This window comes from Cottoperca gobio, chromosome 20 (genome assembly GCF_900634415.1).
Source record: "Cottoperca gobio chromosome 20, fCotGob3.1, whole genome shotgun sequence".
Taxonomy (NCBI): Eukaryota; Metazoa; Chordata; class Actinopteri; order Perciformes; family Bovichtidae; genus Cottoperca; species Cottoperca gobio.
This window is the reverse complement of record NC_041374.1, coordinates 2,654,040-2,680,016: the sequence shown is the minus strand read 5'-3', so window position 1 is coordinate 2,680,016 and position 25,977 is coordinate 2,654,040. Positions and strand designations below refer to the sequence as shown.

General features: G+C 43.6%; 1 protein-coding gene across 6 annotated transcripts; it reads right to left on the bottom strand.

Annotated features, from left to right (window-relative positions):
• Positions 1 to 1,263: 1,263 nt before the first annotated feature.
• On the bottom strand, positions 1,264 to 25,292 carry ctdspla (CTD (carboxy-terminal domain, RNA polymerase II, polypeptide A) small phosphatase-like a). 6 transcript variants are annotated; one of them, XM_029458086.1, is made up of 9 exons: positions 24,727 to 25,292; positions 11,353 to 11,519; positions 10,120 to 10,152; positions 8,449 to 8,515; positions 7,974 to 8,075; positions 4,216 to 4,272; positions 3,264 to 3,356; positions 2,992 to 3,177; positions 1,264 to 2,427 (listed from the first exon to the last, which is right to left on the bottom strand). In XM_029458086.1, exons 2-9 carry the CDS (start codon positions 11,436 to 11,438, stop codon positions 2,302 to 2,304), a joined length of 750 nt encoding a protein of 249 aa, XP_029313946.1. In that variant the 5' UTR covers positions 11,439 to 11,519; positions 24,727 to 25,292; the 3' UTR covers positions 1,264 to 2,301. The 6 variants fall into 6 exon arrangements, with proteins under 6 accessions (XP_029313946.1, XP_029313947.1, XP_029313944.1 ...); XM_029458087.1 differs by having other exon boundaries at positions 24,971 to 25,104; XM_029458084.1 differs by lacking the exon at positions 8,449 to 8,515.
• Between the last annotated feature and the right edge of the window lie 685 nt (positions 25,293 to 25,977).

The window sequence follows — 25,977 nt, the reverse complement described above, 5'->3', positions numbered from 1 at the left end:
TGCCTAATCCACTGCTGTGGTAAAAGTAGCTGCTACGTAAGCGGAAGCTAAAAGTTCACATGAAGCTCAGCTCCTCTTGGTTGCACATTAACCAGTTCATATTCATATTATTAACGCACCTGCAGATCATTTAACACGGCAGAAAATGGAGCTTGACCCTTTGTCGAAGAAGTCAGTAATGACCTCGTGTTAAAAGGTGTATAATAAATAGGATGTTTGTTGAATGCATTTACGTGGCTTAAAATAACAAAACACAATTTCATGACAACTGAGCAAACAAAGATCATGTGATATGATCGAAAGCTCCACAGCTGCTAAATGAAGCTCATGAGTGAGATCGTTTTGTTTTCCAAGGTCAAGAATGATCTTTTAACGTCACACTTTTTAACTTACAATATATTTGAACAATTTAAAGTTAATTTCAGAGGCCTCACAAATGCAAACTGAAATATATAAGTCAGCCCTTTTATGTCACTTAAAGATGCATTTGGTTTTCTAGCCACTAGGGGGCAGCAGAATCAAGCTGTGAACACAACATTGACATAAAATCTCCTTTTAAATGTGGACATCAAACAGTTGCTTATTTATACATTGAGCTGGAGCAACAGTACCATTCAATTTTAATAATTATTTTGACCACTTGATGAATTTAATGGCAAACTTCCACTGCATAGTACGGCTCGGCTTGGCTCGACCTGCTTTTGGCACAAGTTACTTTTCTTGATTTTGTTTTCCACTGCTGATGGTACCACCTCAATGTAGGCAAAATGCTAAGCTAATCGTCATAGCGACAACACGTTAAACTGCCTTTATATCATCTTCAACACACACCGTGTTCTCTCGCCGCATCCTTTCTTCAGCAACCAAACAGAGCAACGTCTGTACTTAAGTCATTGCCGGCTACCATTTTAATCTGGGTCGAGGGAAAAGTCTGCTGTTGGTGCAGGACGTCCCGTGTCGTGCTAGTGACAGTTCTCCCTGGCCAATCAGTTGTTTGCGTTACCTTCTGGTATTGGCTGTTCACTTTTAGCTCCGTTTTTGGTCTCCTCCGACTCCAGAGGGAAATATCTGACCTTTTAGCAGCTAAAGGCTCCTTTACGTTCACCAGCTAGCGGCTCATTTGTTCTGCAGTTGGTTGACAATCCTCTGAGGGTTTGTCTCTACATGCAACCCCTTTCACGTTATTTGATTCCATGTCATTATAGAAATATGAAATATTGCAGCTTTAAGGTCTGATAAAGTCATTACACCAAGGTACAAACGGAACGTGTGCAAAGTTGCAACTTTAATAATGTTGTACAGTACGATTTCAACAGCAGTCTTTACAATGCACCCAACCCCCTTTCCCCCAATAAATAGAATTTCATGTAATCTAAGCTAATTCTTATATTTTCCTCGAAGGTTTAACATTTATTGGTGGACGGTGATGTCATCACAAAGGTTTCTTTTTTTTTCAATAATAAAGTGGGGTTTCAATGTCTTTAAGGATTTTCAATTTACAGCCACTAATGATGTCATTCACTCACAAATCATTGAATTGTAGAAATCTTTGGTAAATTTAACAATTCAACGTTGCTCAACTCAAAAGCAAATGATCATCCAGGTCTAACGGGCGAGTTGGATACATGTCTAGAAATTATTCTTTTTTGGTTTCCTCAGATTATATGACAATTAACAGAGACTTATTTCCAACTTCAATTTAAGTATTTAGCTATTTGGAGTTTTGAGTAAATATGCCGCATAAAAATGTGCACCCCATAACCCGTCACAACAAAATCAGCACAGTAATGAAGGCACTTCATTCTGTAAGAGAAGATAAATCACAGTTGTTTGAATGAAAGGTCAGACGAGATACTAACGGCCTGCATAGCACAGCGCAACACAAAAAAACACAAAGGTCACCCATTCTCGAAAGAAAAACTAAAAACTCTTCGTTCTGTCTATTGGATTATTTTTGGTAACTAAAATATTACTTGATAGAATAGTAAAACCTCCGCTCTCTGATAGAAAAATTACTTTATGTATGTCTTGCTTAGAAACATATAGTATGTACATACAGTGATATAATCTGTTGTCAGTAAGAGTCCTGTACAAAGAGTCCAGAGATGGTAAGAACTACAGTTGTTGTCTCTAGATTTCATTTTGACCGGAACGATTGCCTGAAGTCCTCAGATTTAGAGCCACGATGGGACTCCCGGCGCCGCTCGGAGGACGGGAGCCGGGCTGCGGGTCCGTGGCAGCGAGGCGAGGTCGCTGTGCAGCGGGGCCGAAGCGGGAAGGACCAGCTGGAGCTGCAGTCTGCTACCTGTTCCTCAGGCTCTGTAACAGACTGTAAACGTCCTCCTCCTTACCCAGACCCTCAAACAGAGGAATCAGGTCCAGCAGCTCCGTGTCAGTCATGTCGTCAAACCAGGACTGCACAGGGACCTGTGGGGAGAGAGGAAACAGAAGACACTGATTTTATTTACTTGAAGGGAGAAAACTCCACTGACAGTGCTGCATTATAGGTGAGGAGAGTTGTGGGTAAATAATTAATGGGGGGAATGCATCAAAGGCATGAAGAGTGGCAGCAGCCCCACTGAGCTACTTCTCCACAGAGGACAGAAATCTCATAAAACTAGGAACACTGCCTCTGGCTCAAAGCCGTTTCTAAAACAACAGTGCCGATTAAAACTGACATCTTGCAGATATAATAATTTACCATCATTAGCAACTTCATAACTAACTTACTGTATATTTGATCTATGCTTGTATTTTGAGCCTGGTGTCCTCAAGGGTTAGGGACATAACATCTCAGTGTAGCCACATCTATATATATGTATCTATATACATATTCGCCTTAAACATCCTCCAGTGTCCATGTTTCAGGCTCATGTAAACAGGAGTTGATAAGACACAGAACATATCAGGCTTAAAAACATCACAGCATCTGTAGCATGAACAGAGGACGCCACAAGTCCGGGATGACGCAGGTTTTTAGGTCTGACTTACTGCATTCTCAGGGTGGAAGATGTAGGAGGCAGGTGAGTTGTCTACGATGATGACTTTACTGAGCTCTCGGCCCAGCCGGCTGAGGTCTTTGACGTAGTTTCCTCTGTGGAAAACACAGGATTCCCTGAAAAGCCGGGCGCGAAACACCCCCCACTGGTCCAGCAGGTCTGCCACAGGGTCAGCGTACTGAATGAACCAAACAACAACAGGTTAACACAATCTGTGTAAAGTGACATCACTGCCGTCTTAAGTGTCAGAACGTGTGAACAAACCTTGGCTAAGCTCGCCGTGAAGAGGACGCATTCAAAGAGCTCCCCCATCTTCTGGAGGAACTCGTCCACGTGGGGCCTCTTCAGCACGTACACCTGAAACAAAGACACGGTACATTCTAGGTTGACCCTTGACCCTTATGAAGTCAGAAAGGTTAGAAGCTGATTTTTCTTTTACGTTAATAATAAACATTTTTGAAACATATCCAAGCGGAGGGGCCGGGGGGTGCGCTAGTTACACGAGATATGAGACATATGAGAGGGAATGCAAAGGTTCCTGGGTACAACACAATACTTTCTTCTCCTCCATGTCCCCCTGATGGGCTCCGTAGAGGCCAATAAGAGACTTTGAAAGTAAGACACATGCAAGTATCTAACCTGGCCTGGGAGAATTAAACATTTTCAAACCATACCCAGCCCTCACAACAACAGAAATGACTTTGTGGTCATGTTTGCTATTTCTGCTCGTCCTCTTCAGTAGGTCTCCAGGGGTTAGTTGCTGCCTCCAAGTGCAAGTAATCAAGCATAGGCCAAGAGAGATACAGAAAGCCTATCCTGGATTACTTGAACCAGGTCACAGCTACAGTCGAGCTGCTTCTGCTTCAAAATACACCTTTTTACAGAAGCACAACATGTCTGCAGGTGTAAACATTGCATCTTTTTGTTCTTTTCTGTTGCGATTACTCTCTCAAACACACACACATTTCTAATCAGCCAAGCTTCAACACGCTCATGTGAAGGCCCATCTATCTGTACAGTGAGCAGAGCCATAGAGAATAAGACAGAATACATTCAGGGAGGAGTGTGTGAGTTGTCCCACTTCTTCTTCTTCTTCTTTTTTTTTAGCTGGGAGATAATAGAGAATAATAAATACTGAAAAAGGCAGCTTCCAAGGGAGATCTTATAAATTAATACATATTATTTTATTCAAGCCCACTTCTCAAAGTAACAGTACCTGATGAACAGTCCCATCAATCTCCACTGGAACGATGAAGTCTGCATTGCTGATGGGCTGCAGGAAGACAAGAAACAGAGACAGGACTTAATTTAGTTGTTTGCACAACATGACAGGGAAGCAGCTAAACCACATTTTTGATTAAAGAAAAATAGAAAGAGGTAAAATACTCCTTTAACACTAGGAGTGCTTTACATGGTTCCCTCTGCTCTAGCACTCCGACTTCAATAAAAACCAGAAGTGAGACTCCGGGGAAAGAGCTGGGAGCTGAACAAGATGACAGAGGTGCACGCAGACAGGAGTGCCGACTTGTGTCATCTTTAAAAGCACGAAAGGGTAGAGGAGAGGTGCAGGAGGTGGAGGAAGATAGATGCCGGAGGGGTGTGGGTGGAAGACAAGTGGAGGGCGTAAAGACCAGGATGAAAGGATTACGTGGGAGGCACTGCGGTGCCATGTCAGAAAGAGAGAGAAAGAAAAATATGACAAAGATGCAGAGAAATAAGGTTTTCTCTAAGTTTTAAGAAGCTCAAAGGAAGCTTTTCTCGCTGTGAATGTTTGGATAGTTTGTTGTAGACACAATTTATGTTGTTGAATATAATCCATCTGCTGAAATGTAAAGAATGCAGGTCAATCTGCAACATCATTATTATTTGACTGGCTAAGTTATCATCTATTTTAACCTTCTATTTAAAGTCAGCTAAGTAGCACAATAAAAACATTTTAGGATGATTTCCACCTCCCCTCCACAAAAACAAGTAATTATTATTAATAATAATAATAATAATAATAATATAAAAGCTTTTCTAGTAACTCAAAGACGCTTTCAGATTGTCAGATAAAATCCAATGCTGTCCTCAGTGACAAACATCTAAGCTAGGCTACTTAGCTTGTAGCATGACTCGTTGATATGATGTAACCTTTGTTCTCTGTTGTCATCAGATTTAGCTACGGCTTCTTGTTTGTGGTATAATCACTAAGATTTTAGAGCATCAGACTAAATGTTTTAATTACTGGAAGCAGGTTGGAGAAAGTCGGAAAATTAGCTTTAGCTAAAGCTAGCTATGACTGAACTCCAGCTTGCTGCTAGCCTTAACTTGTTACTAGTCTAGTTACTGCTATTTTTTTTACCTTGCTTTATATTTCCTAACAATTTTACATGCTGTTTTGTTTTTTTATGACATATTTCCTTGTCTTAATAATCTTTATATGATAAGTGTTGATAATTACTGTACATTAATCAACACTTAAAATGTCCTTATATCTGTGTTGGCCTACATTATTGTATTTATTAATCTAATTGGATGCTTATACATTTTAAATAGGGGTTGTATAAGTTTAATGAGCTCTAAAAGAGCCATGCTTGAAGATAAAGCTACCCTAATGGTTGAACTGAATGTGTAAATGCATGCATCAATGCTACAGTCAGCAGGTACAGTTCAATGCCGCCCAGCAGAGGGGGTGTTTGCTGTAGGATTACTAAACACAGCACTATGACCTTCCACATGTCACATGTTTAATCTGTCTGATATCAGCATTATGGTGGCTACAGTGGAACAATAGACCTACTGTACTAGAGTTGTTTGCAGATGCAAGAGTGAGTCAATGCAGAATCAAAGATGCAGATCCCAGGCAGATGTGAGTGTTTCTATGGATCCGTATTCTAGTTAATGCTTACACCAAAGAACGTAAAGCCTCGATTGTCTAAAAACAGAACTGCTAACAAGCCAAACCAGTGACAGGCATTGGTCCAACTTTCACAAAGAGAAAAGAGAAAGACACAGATGGAGGTAGAGATGCTGAATCACTCCATCATCTGAAAATCGAACACACAACAGATGCTCATTGCGCTGCGCTGTAATGGGCTTGGATCCGAGATGGCGAGAGATATGGGAAATGGAGGGAGATGTATGTGTGAGAGAAATGGAGGGAGAGGGATGAAGTAAGTGGGGAGAACGAAGAGAATTTGTTTTATGGATCTCTGCTAAACCAGACTTGACGGAGAGAACTTCCTTTACATACATAGAACACTTACTCGTGTACTAATAGTACTTTCTAAACCCTGCCTCTGAAAAACATGTCTTATTATATCAGGTTTATCTGAAATGAGCTACACAAGGAGCTCATTCTAACTAGTTTGTATTGATGGTCCATTTAATCATTTTAATGATTCCTTATTTTGTTTTATACACTGTGCATCTTAGATCTTTACAATATGGTCTCAAGTATCCATCCATAATATACGAGATAAAGCATATGTGATGTGTTATGTAACATTTCTCTTTTAGTCCATCTGTGCACTATGTAAACCGTCCCCTCTCAGTTCTGGTAGTTTTTTTCTGCCCTAATTGTTTTTATCTAATGGTACCTTACAGTGTTAGAATTAAAATGCTTAACGTTTTGATCCAAAATAACCTCCTAACCTCACTTCTTGACGTAAATAATCTACAGGAAATCCTGCAGGCTTCTGAATGGAACTGAAAAAGCTACGTGCGTGTCCCTTTCCGTTTCACTCTCTTCCTCTCTCAGCTGATTTTCATTTCTTGCATTGGCTGAATCCATTTCATGCTGATCTCTGAGCCAAATGCATTTTGACGGACTGAGTATACGGTGTGCAAAACCGAGTTCCATCAAAAAGGATAAAAGAAAATGAGTTTCTGTGTGAGTTTCTGACTTGTTTTGTCAGGGGAGGAAAATAAAAGCCTTCAGACTCCCAGAACAGATCCAGGATTTCTGAGAAATTCATCCCGCAGTCATTCAAGGCAACAGTACACTGTGTCGGACACACCCTTGTGTGTGGGTGAGCGAGTACGTGTGTGTGTGGCCCCGTACTGCTGGCTTGTGACTGCTATGGGTGGGTCCAGTACAGTGTGTGTAGATTTTTCTCTTCTTTTTTACTTTCCACTGCAAATGAATTCCTAGTCATGTGAAAATGTACTTTAAAGGAGTTTTCTCTGCAGTTATGTTAATAAACAAATAGTTTCCTTTCACGGCTGAATAAGAGTAGAGCAAACACAGAAGACTCTTCAGTTTCACCTTGAGCTATTTTGTTGCACACCTCTCTGGATTCCTCGTGCTGAGGGGGGAAAAAGGTGCAGATACAGTACACACAGATGTACACAGCTGAGGCAGAGCTGAAGTGGGCCACTAGGTGTGCCAGGTGTGTCAAGAGAAGCGGATAGTGAGACACAGGAGTCATTGTGCCTTTATCATTTGTCACCTGTCATGGTATAAATATCATGAATTCTCCCAAAAATAACTGTCCAGCTTTGGCCTAACACACACGTACACAGGTATTTTTTAATAGCTTTTTCTATTTTGGCCTTTCTTCCATGCGGAAAGAACATTTTAGGTCACTGAAAATAAGATTCACAATCCGTTTTCAGTGTTGACGTGTTGTCTAGGTGGTGAAGGCTCACACAAAGCTGATCCTGCAGGTACGTCCTGGCAAACAACTGGTCATCCTGACAAACTGCACAGCTACCATGGGTGTATTGGTTACATACTGGTGTATAAAAGCTGGACATACTTTGACTGTGTGTACTTCAGTGATGCCGGCAGAGCTCAGCGGCACCTCATGCTAATTATCATGATGCCATCGCGCCCTTATTCAAAGCAAAGATCGGCATCTTCGGGATTTATTTCTGTATAATCCTATTATCCCTCTCAGGCTGTGGAATGACAGCATGACACAACTGAGACCACGAGTGCCTGTTAATTTAAATGTGTACCTGTGTGTACGTGTGTGTGTGGTAAAATACCTTGAAGGAGCTGTGCACGAGGGTTTCGTCCAGGTCGATCACCACACAGTTCTTGCCGTAGTCAGCTATACTGACCTCCGGCAGCAGGAACTTGGCTGGAGGCTGCAGAGACAATACACAACATGTACAATACTGTGTAAATACAGAGGTTCATTAATGCAAACTGCACTCATACACACTTCTAATGAGGGTGTGATGAAAGCTCAGCTGGAGCGGTGACACTAAATAAACCTCGAACAGAATACATAAGCTGCAGGGAGGTGACAAAATATCCAAAAGTTAAATTAGGCCTGACATCAGTATTTGATATTTTATTAGTTAATGATAATAAAATTGATGTCCAATGCAAAAAAGCTGCACATAAAATAACATTTTGTTCATTTTTAATTACGATGTGCTTGGAATAATTCACAGAATGAACATAATATGATCATAGGGTTACAATATGACACCACATATAGTATGTACCACATACAGCTAATTTGACGATGTACCCATGTGTGGTCAGACTGTACGAGAGTCTGCTGATACCCTCATGCTGCCTTCAGGGTCAGGAGGGAAGAGGAGAAACACTTTTGTCCTCAGCCAAGCAGGTCTGGGGTTACAGACAGGCACTGGGCAGATGGTGCGGCCATAGGGGGGCACACACACACACACACACACATACACACACACTCTCTAGAGGTGAGGAGCAAGGACTCTGTCAATCTTACACACACACACACTAGCATGCTGCTGCTCAGTGTGCCCGCCATTTTCTGCATGTATCTGCGTTTCGCGTGTTTAAGCCAGGCTGACTATTTATCACGTCTTATCGCAGGACTGCATGCTGATGTATCATGGGAAGAATTCCCTGTGAGCAAGGGCACTGAATGTCTCCGTCAGGCCGTGATGAATGTGATTTACACATGCAGGTTGAGCAAAGAAAATGTGAAAGGAGCCATGACATTTTTACCAGGGAGCTACACCTGAAGCCACACGGGGCCGTGTCCCAAGCTGTTAGTGCTCCGCCACAGCACACACAGCGAGAGGAAGTCCTTTTAATTATCACACAATTCAAGACACAATATTTCAAATATGGAATCCCTCTCTATGCGTATGCTTCCTATAGGTGTGAGCATCTTGAATAAATAGAACAAAGACGAGAATATTTCTACTATTTGGGAAACAGTGATGACAAAAGCAGGCGATAATTATTATATGGGCATAATAATAGTTATATAGCGTAATCAATGTGTGTTGTATGAACATTTAAAGACCATGAAATACAGCTAAAAGATCCAGAAGTAATAAGTTATTGCGCCTTGAGTTAAGTTTATTCACTGTGATACTTATTTTGGTATTTTTACAAGCTAAAAACAAGTTGCAGAGATGTCTGGTTTGTTTTCTTCCTCTGTTGTTTTCAGACGTTAACTTGTCCAGGTCAGCTGGAGTTACTTGCGTCGCCTCTCAGAGTCCTCGCCCGGACCCCGCCAGGAACACAAAGAGCAGCCCTCATCGCCACATGCACTTCCTGCCATTGAAGGCAGGTGTCTGCTGGGTGGTGTAGTTTAAAGCTTGGCAGCGATGTGGGATGCTGTGAGTGTGAATATCCTAAATTACAGTGAACCACAGGCACCGCCTTGATTCCAAAACAGCTAAATGAATTGCAGCTTCAGCACAAAAAAGCAAGTGTGACGAAGTACAAATCATTGAAAGCGAGCCGCCCTTCTAACGGACAGGCAGTAGTTCATTGACAACTGAGTGCATAATCACAATGTAGTCTTGCTCAATACAGACAAATACCTCATTTAATCAAGTGTTTTAAGAGCCATCTGTTGCTCCAACCCGAAGCTGTAAAGGTCTCGCGCAAGAGTCAGTGAATTTCCTCTAATGAGGAAATCCATCTCGTGTTCTGTTCCAGAGATTGGAGGAATAAGGAAAGAAATGGACAAAAAGACAAAGCCAGAAATAAATCATATGATAATAAGTGGATTATGATTACTACCTTCGGCACAAAGCAAAGCCTTGCGATTGTCAGAATGTCTAGAAAAAAAGCCCCTTTGTGCATCCACATGCAGCTAGGATGATGAAGCGCAACACAACAGGAGGAAGAGGTTACTGCCATGCAGCGTGATGAAGAAGAATGAAAGGTGATAATACATACACCGGGGATGGGCATGACCTGGACCCGGTCACACTGGAGAAAACAAACAGAGAGAGAGAGAGAGAGAGAGAAAAGGAGAAAGAGATTGAGAGAGACAGGGTGGTAAAACTGAAAAAGCCAAAAAGCAAAAAGCTTTGCGAGGACGAAATCGAAAACATCTATATTGTAATCAACAGGCGCGGGCAGAAAAAGAGGGCGAGGGATGGAGAAAAGGGACGTATAGTACACACTGTGATAGAAAGTTGCTCAAAAACAAACAGAGCTGCCATAGTAACAAACACGGCTGGCCAGAAATCCAGCAGCAGTACAGTGCTGGGAGGGACTCCAAAATATAACTATAACAAGGCTTTTTATGGCGAGGTTCGCTCAGTTCACTCTAAATTAATGTGAACTCATTTGTTAAGGAGGGGGTCCGGAGCGGGTCAGCGCTGACCACATGTACGCTGCTGTAAAGGGCCACACATTCCTCCCCTGACTGAGAGACATTTACAGGTAAACAGGAGTGGACATGTGATACGACTTTGCTCCATTTATAGCCCAGTGTACCTGCCTTGGCAGTAGAACACTGTGTTTGCGGAGGAGCTCAGGGGTTTGGCGCCTTTTCCCGCGGCCAGAACGTTCGCTTCACACATCCTCACTACACTGGTCAGAGTGTGTGTGAGGAGAGGGGGAGGCGTGGGTGCAAGGCAATCCATCACGGCGAACACACACACAAGGCCCACTTTATGGGGATTAAAGCAGTATGTGTGCGTGTGTGTGTGTGTGTGCGTACACGTGTTGTCATGGGTGTATGGTAAGAGCGAGCGAGCGAGTGCGTGCGTGTGTGTCTTTTGAGCTTCTCAGCGCGCTCTGTGTGTTATTTTGTGTGCGCGGTTGTGTGCGTAGGCAGATATCGAAGAATGCGAGATGGGAAGCGAGCCCGTATTTTCAAGCAGTGGATGGTAAACAACCTCTCGGTTCAACGGGTTTGAAGCAGCTGGAAAAATTTGTGGAGGGAACTCGGCGAGGCTGCACAGCGCCTCAGCCCTCTGCAGGAAAAAGCAAACCCTAACAAGCTCTCTGTAACAAGACCAAACAAATGTTCCTCGTTACTGGATCCCTCCAGTCTAACTGGGATTCCTGTCATAAAACATCAACTAATTCCCACAAGATCTTCGTTTTAGTCACGTGGATGCAAATGGTATGTCATTTGGACTCTTGCCAAGAATGATGTGAGAGAAAAATGAGCTTCACCTTGGGAGGACTGCCATTCTCCTCTGGCGGCGGGGGCAGAGAAAGGGTCTTGTTGTTGGCGGGTGGGGGCTCCACATGGTAGTCATTGTAGTTGCGGAAGCAGCAGAAGAAGGGGCTGAAAATGCTCCGGCTGCGATGCTTCTTCAGGCTGCTGTTGGACTGGGAGACTGGGAGAGATAATGAAAAGAAAGAGTGAGGTTATTTACATCTGCCCGCCAGTGGTGGACCAAGTATTCCAGCAATATCACACTTTAAAAATACTCTGTCACAAGTCCTGCATTAAGAATGTTCCAATAGTTTTGACGTGTTAGATGATCAATAACACTATGTGAGACATGAAATGGCCTCTCTTGAGTTGTTGAATCAAGTGCTGTTTCAGTGCCATTTCACAGCAACGCCATCTGTTGAGTGTCAAATCTTTTATGGTAATTAAAACATCCCTTTCACACATGCGTTGCAACCCTGAAACTAGCTAGACATTGTCCGATGGATCTGAGGAACAAGACACGAAGACGGCAAAGACAAAGTGGAGAGACGACAAGATTCAGGACCTTCGTCGGTCGGTCGGTCGGTCGGTAAGGGCCGACGCTGAAATCGTCAGATAATTAAAGAACGGAAAGAGACTCGGTCGTTCAAATGACAAACTAGTGTAATCCATGACATGTCCCGCCTCCTGCACGTTGTACCCAGGCGCCACCCCTCGCCTAAACTAAACGGAGTATTTCCTGTAAGTGAGAACGCTTCTGACACGGACAATCTTCTGTCGTGTGCTACATGGACACTGGGGTTCATGTGAGAAAAAATGGCAAACAGTATGTCGTACATCACAGCGAGGGAGCTCAGGGACAAAAATAGCCATCATCAGAGTGCCCTCTGGGAAACTAGTCCAGTTAATTAACGTCAAGAGAGACAGACAGATTAATATATCGGCTGTGTGAGAGAGGGCGGCAGGAAAGAAAGGAAAATGTAGTGCCTTTCACATCAACGTGAAGACATCTCTGTGCACATACAGTATATTCTAGATTTTAAACAGCTTGGATACAAAACCATTTAGTATTTTGACTCGATATATATAAAACTCGATCCATAACTTTGGGAAGAAAGGGTTGATCAGTGCGGCAAATCTCCAGGTAGAAAACAACACACACATGGAGTACAGCTCCCTGGTTACATCATACCTCCTTCACTGTCTCTAAAGCCCATGGCCTACTTTCACACTGACAGAGCAGAAAGAAGCCGGCTGGAAGGGTCTGTAGTCCTCTATAAATGTTCTAACACGGATTATAATTTTGATATTTTCTGTCTGTGAGGATGGATAAAAATAGAGATTTTGGGCAGCTCCAGTACAAAGGGTAAAACTTGACAGCACAATTACCCTGAGGTGTTCCTGAAGTAGAAATTCTGCCACTTTAATTGCTTTAAAGGTAATTTCTAGGCATGGAAATCCCAAATCTGTTCAGGACTTTGAAGTCTGTCCACGGGGCTGACTTTAGCTGGAATCATCATTTTCGTGCCCTGCTTGCTGCCGTCTGGTTAACGTGTTCATACAGCCGTGTGACACAGGCGGCCCAGTTAGCCATGCATGCTGAGGCTGTTTGCAGCCCGCTCGTGTTCTGAGAGCCTTCAGATTGACGACTGGAACTATCCTCGGGTTGCTCCGACTGGATCTGACAGGCTGCGGCAGTTTGTCTTCTTTGTTCTCTCCCGTCTTTGTAGTCCAAAGCTCGCCGTGGCTCTTCCTCTACAGCGATAGATGTTCCCGAGAAGCAACACTTGGGTAAACAAACACAGCTATACGTTCGGAACTGGGAAGGCAACACGCTGCGCTACTTGTCTGCACGGTGATTGAAGAAGATGTTCTGCCCTTGTTGACTCACTGCTGGTACAGCAAACTGATAAAAGTACACCGAGTAGAAGTATACACTCTATATTTCTCTCTGTAAAGTAAACTTCAATGTTGCATTGATAGTTGAACACGACTAGAGTTCTTCTGATTAGAGAAAAGGCAACACAACACTCACTGAAAGCATGGACACGCACCCAACGGCATATTGTGGCACCACCTTTAAAGAACATAACACGACTAAATTACATTAATTACAACTATAAAATGTTAAAGGTTGCGTCACCCAAGTGTGGACTTACAAAGCAGATTTGCTCTAATTTTAGGTGAGTGGAATATCCTTTGTGGTGCTCTCAGCTAATGGTTTTGTTAATGATTAATAAATAATATACTGATGCTTTATGGATTAATTAAGAGCACAAACAAAGTTGTGTTCACTTCCATTGAATTGCGACAGAAATCTCAGAGACCCGGGCAAATAAAACCCAAACTATCTCGTGATTGGACCATTTAACAGTAAGTTTCCAGTTTGGAGTCAATCCTCACTCTCCTTAAAGTTGGCCTCAAACTCTTTGATGTCATTCTTTCCGCCTCCATTTTGAGACCGTCTACATTTTCCCGCCCCGGTCCGATGGGCCCGAGAAAAAAAAAGCAGGTGGGAGTGCGAGAGTGGGAGAAAGAAAGGAGAGGGAGAACAGGGCGTAGAATGGGTGGGGAGAGTTACTGTGGCGAGACAGCCTATACTTGGGTCTCATTCTTACTCCACCCCCTCCTGCACCACCACCCTACACAAACAGAGCCTTCCTTTCTCCCTTTGACACAAACAACATAGCTGAGAGTTGACTTCTGCCGGGGAGCGAGCAAACACACACACACACACACACACACACACACACACACACACACACACACACACACACACACACACAGCAAATGTTCACATGTTTAGGCAAAGGGCCACGTGTACAGTGATCAACAAACGGCATACTTCACAGACTGACAAACTTTTTTCCTTTCGATGTCCTTGCTCAGGAATGCGAATGAGTCGGCTCGCCTTGCATAGTAATGCTCTGAGAATAACAGCGAAAGGTTAAAGTGCAACATTTGCCATTAAAAAAAACGCAGGAGGCTGCACAAACACTAGAAGTTAAATCTGTCAACTAACTAAAGCACCCAGGAATTAGACCTCACTGAAATGGAAGGAAAGGGTGTTGCATGCAAGTGGGTTTATCCAACAAAAGCTCTCTGGAGAGAGAGAGAGAGAGAGAGAGAGAGAGAGAGAGAGAGAGAGAGAGAGAGAGAGAGAGAGAGAGATATGAGGCCAAAGCTGCAGCCTCCTGAGAGCAGGTGCAGAATTATTTACCCACTGAATACACTTCATTCGATCAGCATATTCCCTTGATGTGAGAGCTGTAAAAAGACGTCCCTTTATGGCAGTGGCTGAGTCAGTGCTGCTGCTGAGCGTTAGGTAACAGTGATACAGTCGAAGGTTCTCGAGTCGATCAGAGCCAGCCGGGGCCCAGGCTCTCTGTCACATGTTCAGGCATAACCACTAACGAGGACGGAAGAGGGAGAAAACGCAGGAAATTCTCAGCATTCCTGACAGGAAGAGATAATCACCCCGTGACCCACAGCGTGGACTAATGCCAAGCTCCGAGAGGGAATATGATCCCCGGCTTAGCTCAAGACTTTTGAGGTGGCCTCCTTTACTGTAGCTTTAAAAACACATAAAGTCAAAAGACAACATGCCACGTTTAAAATATGACCAACGGTTTAAGTTTAGCTGCTGGATAAAGTGTCAAAGGTTTAAGTCAGGACATTCATCACTCTCGAGCCAAACGCTTCTGGGAAAGCAACGCAGCAGACGTAAAGGTTACTTCAGTCTTATTTTCATCATTTCTATTAGTTATGAACATTGTGCTCGCCAAGTTGATTGCACAGATCTGGGAATATAAAAGCATCGCTACAACAAACAAAGTCCGATTGGGGCGATAAACACCGGCAGTCAGATGATCAAGTGGGTTTTACACACGCCTATCACATCAATGGACCTTGTAACATTTATTATCAGGCCATGAGTAAATCATAAGTGTTGGCAAAAAATATTAATAGTCTTATAACTTTATTGGATCTTCAAGGGTATTTTAGCAATAACTAAAATTCTGTCGTCCCGGTTGGTCTGCGGTAAAACATTTAATAAAATAAAAAGCCTAACCCACTTTATTTGGTCCAAAAGTGAGCACATCTGAAATAAATTTAACCCTGCGTTTATTTTCAGTCGTAAAATTGTGTCAGTTGTTTTTGTGTTAGTCGTTTCAATCCCGTTATGTGGTTGACCAGCCAGGCAGGTAAAGCGTACAGGACCCGGGGGTGGGAGGGGGGCATGAAGGTAAACGTGAGAACGGTTTATGTGAAGGTGCATCTTAAATAATTCAGATGGAAAACAGGCTGGTTTAAAATGGCACAGCCGGGTACTTAACATGCACCAAAATAAAACCGCCCGGAGCCGCAGGGATTTCCGTGCTATCTCTGCTTTACTGTATGACATCATGGCGAGAAGACACCAACAGACACAAATGATCCCCGGCCATATCCTCAAGCAGTGGGAGTGATTTCACTTTACTTCCTCCCTCCTCTCACTGAGAGTGTGGGGTGCATTAAAAGTGCTACCAGCTGGCTTTTAAAACACCATGTGAGATAAAAAAAAAACTGATTTGGCTGCAGCAAAGCTGAAGAACAGAACAGTGCTCACACACACACACACACACACACACCAACAGCTTCCACTATTAGCCTGGAGCCTGGGATCTAATGTGTTGAGTTGACAGCACTGGAGGCAGAGTGAAGCACCTGAAGAACAAAATGTTTCTGTCCACAAACAGCAGCAGACGAGCAGCGAGGGGGAACTCCTTGTTGTGCACCGTGGAAGGAAGTTACACTACACCTCCACCCGGGATGATGCGAAGGAAGGAAGCGCTTTTATCTTCTTAAATTAATGAGAGTAATGGCTACATTCACTCGTCTCTTGACTATTCTTTAATCATCTCTTTGTTTGTATGTACAAAAATGCGCGTCATCTTCAAAGTGCTTGTTCCGTTTGATCAACAGTCCAGAATCCAAATATATCAAATCACATAAAACAAATGTTAGCAGGCTAACAAACTAAGATGGTGAGCAGGGTAAACATTGCTTCCTTTAGCTGTGCGTGCTGTCACTGTGAGCATGTTAGCATGCTGACGTTAGCATTTAGGTCAAAGCACAGCTGTGGCCGAGTGCAGACTCACGAAGCTGCTAGAATATGTGTAGGCTTTGCTTTGTAATGGATTATCTTCAGTCTGTGAAATGTCAGAAAGTAGAGGAACAAACTGATGACAACGCCTTTTAATGGCCTGTTTTGTCCGACCAGCCTGTAAGAAGTTCACTTTACAATGCTATAAAACAAGAAGCAGTAAACCTTCACATTCGAAACGCTGGAAGGAACCAGCAAATATTGAAAATGTTGCATGCTTAGAGACTTAAATGGTAAATGAATCAATATATTTGACATTTCATGCTTTTGTAAAAAGTTCATTCCGTTTTTTTGTCGTCCACAACATACATCAGGAGCCAGTTCAGCCACTCAGTATCTTGCTCAAGCAAACTTGGACACGTGGACACCATGAGCCTCCAATCCTACAACTAAGAGCTGCTCACACACACACGGACACACACACGGACACACACACCAACTCCAAACAGCTGAGCAGAGTAAGGTAGCATCAGATGAGCTGAGCCTGACACTTCAGCCCGTGTGTGTTCACTGTGCCGAGGTCCTTGGTGGGTTATGTGTGAGGCCATCGAGGCAATAATAGCACAGTATGATAAAATAAACTCCCATTAAGCCTCCATACTTCACCACACAGACAGCTGAGGCTGGGGTGCAAATTACAGGCTGTGGAGGCCCCGTACACTCTTTAGTCACACTGACTGACCCTCAGGCTTTATCTCCCTTCTTATCTGGGAGGATTTATATATATATATATATATATATATATATATATATATGCATCCTACATTACCTTATGTAACTGACATTCACTCAATAACTCAGTTACGTTTGAAGTCAAGACATGGTTTGCTGAGATTTGAACATATAAACCTCTCGATGGCACCCTCGTCGATGTGCAGGGGACTAATTCTGTGCTGCAGCCTGACATGGGGGTGTGGGTGTGTCTGCCCCTGCTTTCCTGCCTCAGTCGTGCAGCGGCGTGGGCGCTGTAGTGGCGGTGCCAGCCTGTTTGCGGCCCCCCAGGCGGGGGGGGGGAGGGCTACTGCTTCTCAAGCGCTCGGCGTAATGAAGGAGATGACAAGCGTGGGGGAATTAACCCACTGAGAGCTCAGGGAGAAATAATGAGGGAGATCTGACTGTTCTGCTGGAGTTACGCAACCGGCAGCAACACCGCCCACGTTGTTTGGGGCTGCGGCAGTTTATTATTTATATATCTTTTTATACGCTCATCTACAACTGTGCGCTCAATGCCAGGAGCGACTGATGGGAAATCCTCCTTGCATGTCTGTTGTTTAAAAAAAACCACAAGAAGATTTAATATCAAATTAAAAACGTCTTCAGGCTTCTCTTGAATATGGACATGCTCGTAAAGTGATGACATCACCAGAGCTACAGCAGACATGGTGGTGTGTAAATTAGATGGGATGCCTCATTATGGGTTTTTTTTCTTAAATACGAATCTAAACAACAAATTGCGTGTTTTTCAGTAAAGCTAAATCAGATTCATTAAAGTGCTGCTCGCTATGAATGGAGAGTAAAGCCGACAAGTAGGTCATGTACTTGTGTGCGTGTGTTGTTGTGAGCCTGCCCTGCTTGTGTGTTTTTCTGCTAGATTCCCATGCCTCTGCTTTCTGAGAGGCGTTCGTCTCTGCATTTCCACACACAGCATGTCCTACTTAGAGCCCCTCGAGATTCACATTTACCTCTGGAGAAGAAGAAGCGCCTCCTTTACAGCCTCCACACTTGTGCATTTGCTTATGCTCATCTATTTAAAAATGTATAAACATTCTTCTGTCAAATCGGACAAACTGGCATCCAGCAGACTGACAGAAAATCATTACGGACAAAACATGATCTCCGTTTCAGCCAATTACTGGTGATGAATGGCAGAAGAGGGTAAAACATGCAGAGAGGACGTCGCCTTGTCAGAGCCAGGCTGGTACTACCTGCAACCCGATACACACAGATGCTATTTGAGCACTAGACACACACACCTCCACTCTTTCCTCCTTCACCCCTACCTTTCTCTGATTGTATTGATCTGTTTTGACATCGTCCGTTTGGCTGAATGGATGCTCAATTAATCGTAGCTCGTGGCTTGTCCACGCTCAACAGCAACAGGCCCGCAGCAGCGCGGTGGCATGCGGTCCGTTTGCTCTGAAGGGATTGTGGCTTCCGGAGCATTAATAACGGTCCTCACTCACTCACAGCCATTGAATGTCGATGTGTCTAGATATACAGGAAAGGCACGAGTGATGTCATCCCACAAAAATGCCGTGCGTTTAAATCGAAGCGCGACGAAGAGTGTCGGTCGTTTGTCTTCTGTACTCCATTAGGCCAAGTTTGAAGAGTTGAAAGTCACTGACAGCTGCAGTCCATTATGCTAAAAGCTGAACATGGACGCAGAGTATTGATGGAGTTCTTCTGTTATCCTGCATTACAAATGTATATGTTCTCATTAAAATCATTATACACGACATCATGATGTACTCAGCGTGGAGGTCGGCTGGGCAGAATGTCATTTCATAAAGAACTTGAAAACAGTCTCTTCAAAGCGCAAGCAGGACATTTTGAAGTGGAGTTTGCTCCAAAACAAGCAACCGCAGCGTACGAGCTACACTTCAGGCAACATTCAAACATAAAACTTTCCCACAATGCCGTCAAACATACAGTCCAAAGCACACAGACATAAAAAGAGGCCAAGAAAAATCTAAAGCGTGCTGTGCAGCAGAACCAACTAACAGAATAACAAAAACACTTCACTTGGAGCAGAGACATGTTGAGTTTCTGATGCGCAGCACACGTACATACATTCCTTCAGTGTGACCAACACAAGGTACGACAAAGAAAAGGAGGAATATTGTTTTTAGGACGTCTTTGTTTAGGTTACAAGACAAACATTACTCAAACAGGAGTATATAGTGCATCTGGAGGGAATCAGTGCAGCGGTGAGGACGGTGTATGTATGTGGAGCTGGATCAGAGTCCTGTGGATCTACTGGCAGCATATCAACCACACAGTCTGTGACAAGACTTATAAACAAGTCAAAGGATGTTAAAACTCTATTTTAAACTGGATGCCAGCACAGACTTCAGAGCAGCAGCGATGTGAACTCGTTGTGAGCGATGGTTTAAGTATTCACAGTCAGCCAGTGTAGGAGTGAAGAAAGAGTCAACCCACACTGTTTTCCCTTGTGGCTTCTCCAGGGACGGATTGCAGAGCGATTGCATCTCTCCTTCCCTGCGTCTCACCATCCGTAGATCTTTGCAGGCTGCCTCGTAATTAACGGCCACTTTGCTCAATTTTTATTGTGAATGGATGAATCATAAATCTTCCTAATGCATTCTGGGTGACAAAAGATAACCCTCATTGTGTCTCTTTAGAAGAAGAAAAAAAGTCTGCCGACCATTATAGCACTTAATACATTTGTTCTGACATTTCTATAATAAATTGTCAGGATCAAAGTCCACCGCTTTGGAAATGCACAAGAAAGGGAGAAGGGCGGATACTCGGCTAGCTTACAGAAAGGATGGTGGTTCATTGTGAAGATATTTGGATTCTTTAAAATGAGGTAATGTGCAACATTGACTTCAGTCTAATCAGCCTGGTTAGCATAAACAGTGGAAGCAACTTTGCTCTGTTCAGTTTCTATACAAATGAAACAAACGAGATATAATGTTATTTAGTGAGCTTTAGAGGCTTGGACAGAGCTAAGCTTAAAACAAGGGTCTAAGCTAAGCTAAGCTAACCGTCTCCTGTCATCTTGGCAAGAAAGAGAATAAAGGTATATCTCTAAATGTCAAACCATTCCTTTGATTTTCAAAAACATTAGCATTAGGCCTATGACTTGTTCTCTTGGGAGTAGCCTACCTGCATTATCAAACACCTAAGGGAGCCACTGCTGGTCAAAGACGTCTATGAGCTCGTACACAATGTGAGATTCAGTGCGGGTGAGTCCATTGTGGTTACTTACAACGGCAAACAATCTCTGTGCGGAGCAACAAAGTTACTACAACAATACATTTGTTTGCTACTTAACAGCTGTACAAACATTCAAATGCCTCTTGTTGTGGGACTTCTGGTAAAAGACATACAATCCCCCAACGTCAACTTCAGGCATGGATATCCACACTGAGGCCGGCGGTCCTGCACATAAAGAAGCTTATCATTCAAGGGGCTTGGCTTGGAGGAAAAGCATTGCACTCTTCCCAATCAGCTGCCCAGTGTGGGACTGGACTAAAGTTATGAAGATGCGTCCGACACGTCCCTGGAGGTGCAGATCATCATCTTTTCTCAGCAGCATTGTTTGAATTAGGCTCATAAATCTGTAATAAGGTGCTCTCTCAGTCAAAGTGCTGCACTGAATATTGACTTCACCTGCACACACTAGCAACTCAATGTGTTTCGCGTGAAGAGGGATTGAAGGCTTGTGAATGACATACTGTATGCTCAAAATGTTTCTAAGAAATCCGTGCCGCCCATGTCTGAGTAAAGGATGGTAATGCTCGTCTACCCAACACTTGGGACCGGTTACACAGCAGAGTGGCAGGTTGTGCCAGGGACTCCAGGGCAGCCAGAACTCACAGTAGCGCCCCTCACTAGCTGTGCTGCACACACCCCTGCAGGTGTGGTCCACACATCATAAACACTTTATTAATATACAGCAGCGTTTTCCAGGAACAACCTCAAAAGCCAAGTGTGCATGAAATCACAGGCTTTTCCTCCATTACGGCTTCAGTTTTTTTTCAACGCAAATGTTTTCTAACCAACAAGCCTTTGAGGGAATCATTTTAACATGCCATAAGTACACATGAAGCCCAGTGCCTGATGCTCCTCCTCGTCTATGCTTCTACTGAAGTGATATATCTCTTCACCATAAGAGACGTAGGACAGACACACTACCTTGATCACCATTTTTCTTTAAAGTGTAATGGGCTCTGTGAAACTGTCTTGTTGCAGCCTGGAGCCACCATTGAAGTAATGACAGAGGGTAATGACATTATGTCTCGTCAGGAGAATGCATCTTACTCAGCCTCAGCGAGGAACACCACGCATGCAATCTAAATACAATAAGCAAACAGTTCTTACAAGGACTCCCCGGGCAAATTCTACAAAACTATTAAGCCGCGTGAAATAAGCAAAACTGACAAACAAATCGCTGTGCAACACTAGAGCACACTTAAAGAATAAGACTGGTGATGTTCTAGATGTTATTAAAACCAACAAAAGGGACTGATCTCTCCAACAAGTCTCTACTGTACTCTGTAACATGTGTTTTCAGACTGTAGTTAACGTTGATGCAAACCACAGACATCATCGCGATGCTGGGAAATCCACCAGATCAACAAATGTCTATTAATCCGCTTCTCACTAACTATGACTGTAAGAAAAAGACAGAATAAAACGAGAAGTTTTAATGAGTGTCGGCCCACGTCATTGCTGTTAACTGCTGTCCACATGTTGTGTGTGTGAGTCTTAATATTAAGACCAGGAACTGGAGCCACTGAACACTAATCTGTCTGCCGACACTCTCACTGCAGCAGAGAAGAGATAAACTCAGATTTTACCTAATCTGATTAAATTAAGAGCTGGTGCATTGATACCTGTCGGACTGTGAAGTTATCAGAGCAAAGCCTCAATGTTTCTCGGCGTGAGGCGGCGGCTGCTCGGCCTGCGACTCCCTGTGCGTTGTTATTACACTTCATTGCATCAGATCCTGAAAAGTGAGCGTCTGCCAAGTGAAAAGCCTCATTTATGTTTTGGAGAGAAGAAACACTGTTTCCTTCAGCCGCCTCGGAGCTTCTGTGCCGCTTCCTGTGAAATATCTCGCCTTAAATTAGAACATCTTTTATGCAAGAAAGAAAATCTATTTAATAAAGCTCACATCCAACACAGGCAGAGCACAGCCTTGTATATCCACCAAAAGTATGACATGGTTGACTTTAATCATGTGCTCTTGTGTGAAGGAAGAAACCACGCACATTATGATTCCAGCCCTCACCTCATTTAACATAATCCATTATGCATAAAGATATAATCTCCACCTGACCAAATGTCTAAAAAAACTCCGCTCTAATGAGTTACTGTGTCTTTGCTTGGAATGAAACTGATAGGACTCTGAAAATAGCCTGCCCGTGCTCTGAAATATTCAGCATGTGTGTGTGTGTGTGTGTGTGTGTGTGTGTGTGTGTGTGTGTGTGTGTGTGTGTGTGTGTGTCGTCAGTGCAGCCTGAGCAGAGTAACTGTCCTGGACAACAAGCGCTGTTTGTTGTCTGCATTGACAGAGGCAGCAGTGAAGGGCAGGGACTCCATTCAGGAAGCTCCCTGGTGATACGTTGTGTGTGTCACAGCAGCCGTTTGAGTGTGTGTGTGTGTGTGTGTGTGTGTGTGTGTGTGTGTGTGTGTGTGTGTGTGTGTGTTGTCATGTCCTCTCTGATCAGCGTCTGACCCTGGATTTTATCCCGCCAGATTAATTGTTGGATTCCACATGTCATCTGGGATTTACTGTTTAAGACGAGCAGGATGCTGCAGACAACAAAGTGTGGGAATTCTCTGCGAGGGATTTAAAAAATGTGTTAAAAGCAACGGTTTCATTCTTCTTCTAACTAATTTTCCTGGGTAATGCTTTTTCAATTCAATTAGTAATGAAGCCGAGTGTTTGCCGTTAGTGATTTCTTTATGGATTGGTTTATGATGGTTTTAATTATCAACGCGGCGCTACAAGATTGGAGGAAGCTGATGAGGAAATAAATATCAGTAATGTACGGCGGTACATAAATCACAACTGATCGGCATCCTCATGTAGGCCAATCTGGAGTAGGTTTACGCAAAGGGGATGAAGTGAATGAGTGAAAATAAAGGTTACGTCTAAGCCTCACTTTGTGTCCAATTACTTATCAAAGCAAAGCAAGTCCAGATCTTCAAATTCGTGAGCGCCGGCCCGGATGTCAGTGAGTGGTTCGTGTGTGTCAGTGTTGCTCAGCAGAGGCTGGTGCAGGAAGGTGACCTTTCCTACAACAGAGAGCTGGGTGTAGCAGGAAGTCGCGGTCCCTCTGGCCTCCAGGCACCCTGTGGTTCAGTGGGAGCGATGAATGTCAGGGCCCCCGAGCTCCAAACAACCATGTCCTCTCGTTGCCATCTCCCATGGACACCTGTGCGTCCCACGTGTGTGTGTGTGTGTGTGTGTGTGTGTGCGCAATACTGCACAGCTGGATTGTCTTGTGCGACTGGCCTGCACAGACTAATAAGAAAAGCCCCTTCTCAAAGATAATGAAAACTGGAAGGCTCCAGACTCATGAAGGGGGGGGATTTGTCGTTGATGTCATCGCCACATGGTGAAGTGGCGACTCTTGTGCAAAACAACAGAGAGAAAAGGTGTTTTCGTTCAGCCGCTGTAATCTGTCGAGCAGCTGTTGAGCTGTTGTTTTCAGGGACTTTTCTTTACACATCTGGATGTGGACATTTCTGACCATGTAAACATATGTTGTCGGTTATATGATGATAATTGTTTTTTCTTATCATCAAGCACTGTACAGCTGATGATACTGATAAACAAGTGTTGTTTTTTTACAGTAGATGCACAACCTTTCGACACTGAGGTGGTTTTATTCTGCACAAAATGTGCAAACTATTAATGTTATTCTGCCATTTGGACTAATACATGTACAAATAAATTAACAAACATTGATGTGCACAATTACATAAACTAGAAATTGGTCTTTTTCTTCGTGCACTATATCCAAACTGTTGATTTGCCCCCTGCTCAGTGGTGGTGTTATTGGTAGTACGCCAGGCATGTTACAGTGCCAGTGATGCATACAGAGATGTCGCCAGTGCAAGGGGGGAAGGATTAGAGTACCCGCCCCCTGTAGTAAACCCAGCTCACCCCAAACAGATGATAAAATATTACGTTATGTTTAAGATTTTATATGAGGTCTGGTTTAACTAAAAAATAAAGCCCCCCCAGGACTGAAGTTACTCCAAAAACATGATAAATATATTGACAGGCTGGCAGAGGGCTCTGGCTCTTAATGTTTCTCTGCTTCAGATGAACAATGGAGGTTTTCCGTCGATACTCTCTGGCTTGAGCCCAGTATCCTCTCTGCACTGAGGGCTGCACATCACATTTGGCAACCGAGCAACGTAAATAATCTACGGCTGGAAATCAAAATTCAGCCAAGCCTGTTAAATAAATAAATAAATCGTGTGTGTGTGTGTGTGTGTGTGTGTGTGTGTGTGAAATGTTGCAATTTGTGCGCCTTACCTTTATCTTGACTTGAAGAAATGCTCTCCTCCTCTTTCGGATTTGCAACCTGTGTTATTATGGACGTGTTGTCCATGGAAACGAGATGTTATGCACCTTCGGCTACACCGTTTTATTCCTTGGCAAACATTACCAAGCGCACTACAGTCCCCTGGCCGTGCACGGGCTAAAGCGTCCGCTGTTTGCAGCATTAAAATCCCATTTTATTGGAAGCATGCAGTCCCACTCCCCCCCCGGAGCTTACACACAGCAGGGAGTGTGAGTGAGAGGGAAGCGTCCAAACATCTGAGGTGACAGTCCGATGTGCAGGGGAGAAACAAAGCGTCAGTCCTGCATTGAAAGACGTGTGTGTCCGCTGTTGCAGGCAGCATAGCACCCCGCCTGCTGCTGCTGCTGCTGCTGCTGCGCTGCTCCTGCTCCTGCTGCTGCTGCTACTGTACGCTCCGGCTTCAGTGCACACACTACACAACCAACTGCGTGATACGGTTACAGTGTTTACCCAGAGATGGCGACCGTCCTCCTGCCACAGGGCCACGCAGGCTCACTACAACAACACGCCTTCCATATTTCTGTTATCCTTCTCAGTCCGGGCTGAACCCACCCCCCCCTCACCCCCTCCTTCAGTCCGCCCACCTCTCACTGTGTTTGGTGTTGTTATCCTCAGCTTCATAGGCTCAGCACATACAGGAAATCATTACACCTTTTAATTGAGAATATGTTTACAGATTCTCCCAGACGTTAACAAAAGTAAAGTCTAAATTATTAATTTAAATTGCAGGATTTTGACAAACAAAAATGTCTGAATGTGACCTAAAAAATGTTAAATTATCTGAAACAATATGAGACATGACCTTGGTGTGCTCATGGCTACACCCTGTGTAACACATCTAAATGTTGATGCTTTTTTAATTAAATATACAATTAAAGTGATTTAGTATTGCATTATAGTGACTGCATACAGTAAATGACTTAGTAACTATAATAAATGTGTGCAGCAGAGGCAGACGTCTGACTGTCAGTAGGCTTCTGGGTCAAATTCCTGGAATGCATGATACTGCTTTTCCCATAATGCAATTCAAAAGCACTTCCTGGTAAATTACCATTTCTTTCAAACTCCATAACGCAGGTTTTTTTCGGTTAAAGATAAATATTTCAAGCCCCGCTGATGATGTCACCGGGGTCATACATCATGTAGCATATATCTCTTGAAGTGATATTTACCTTCTCCCTCCACATGCACTGATAAACAAA

Excerpts from the sequence above, each read along its gene's own strand:
- ctdspla (XM_029458082.1), bottom strand. The coding sequence starts at position 25,097 with ATGCTGCCTGCAACAGCGGACACACACGTCTTTCAATGCAGGACTGAC. Across the intron at positions 10,153-11,352 it reads AGAATGGCAGTCCTCCCAAG|TGTGACCGGGTCCAGGTCAT; the intron begins GTGAAGCTCATT and ends TGTTTTCTCCAG. Across the intron at positions 3,178-3,263 it reads TCACGGCGAGCTTAGCCAAG|TACGCTGACCCTGTGGCAGA; the intron begins GTTTGTTCACAC and ends TGGTTCATTCAG.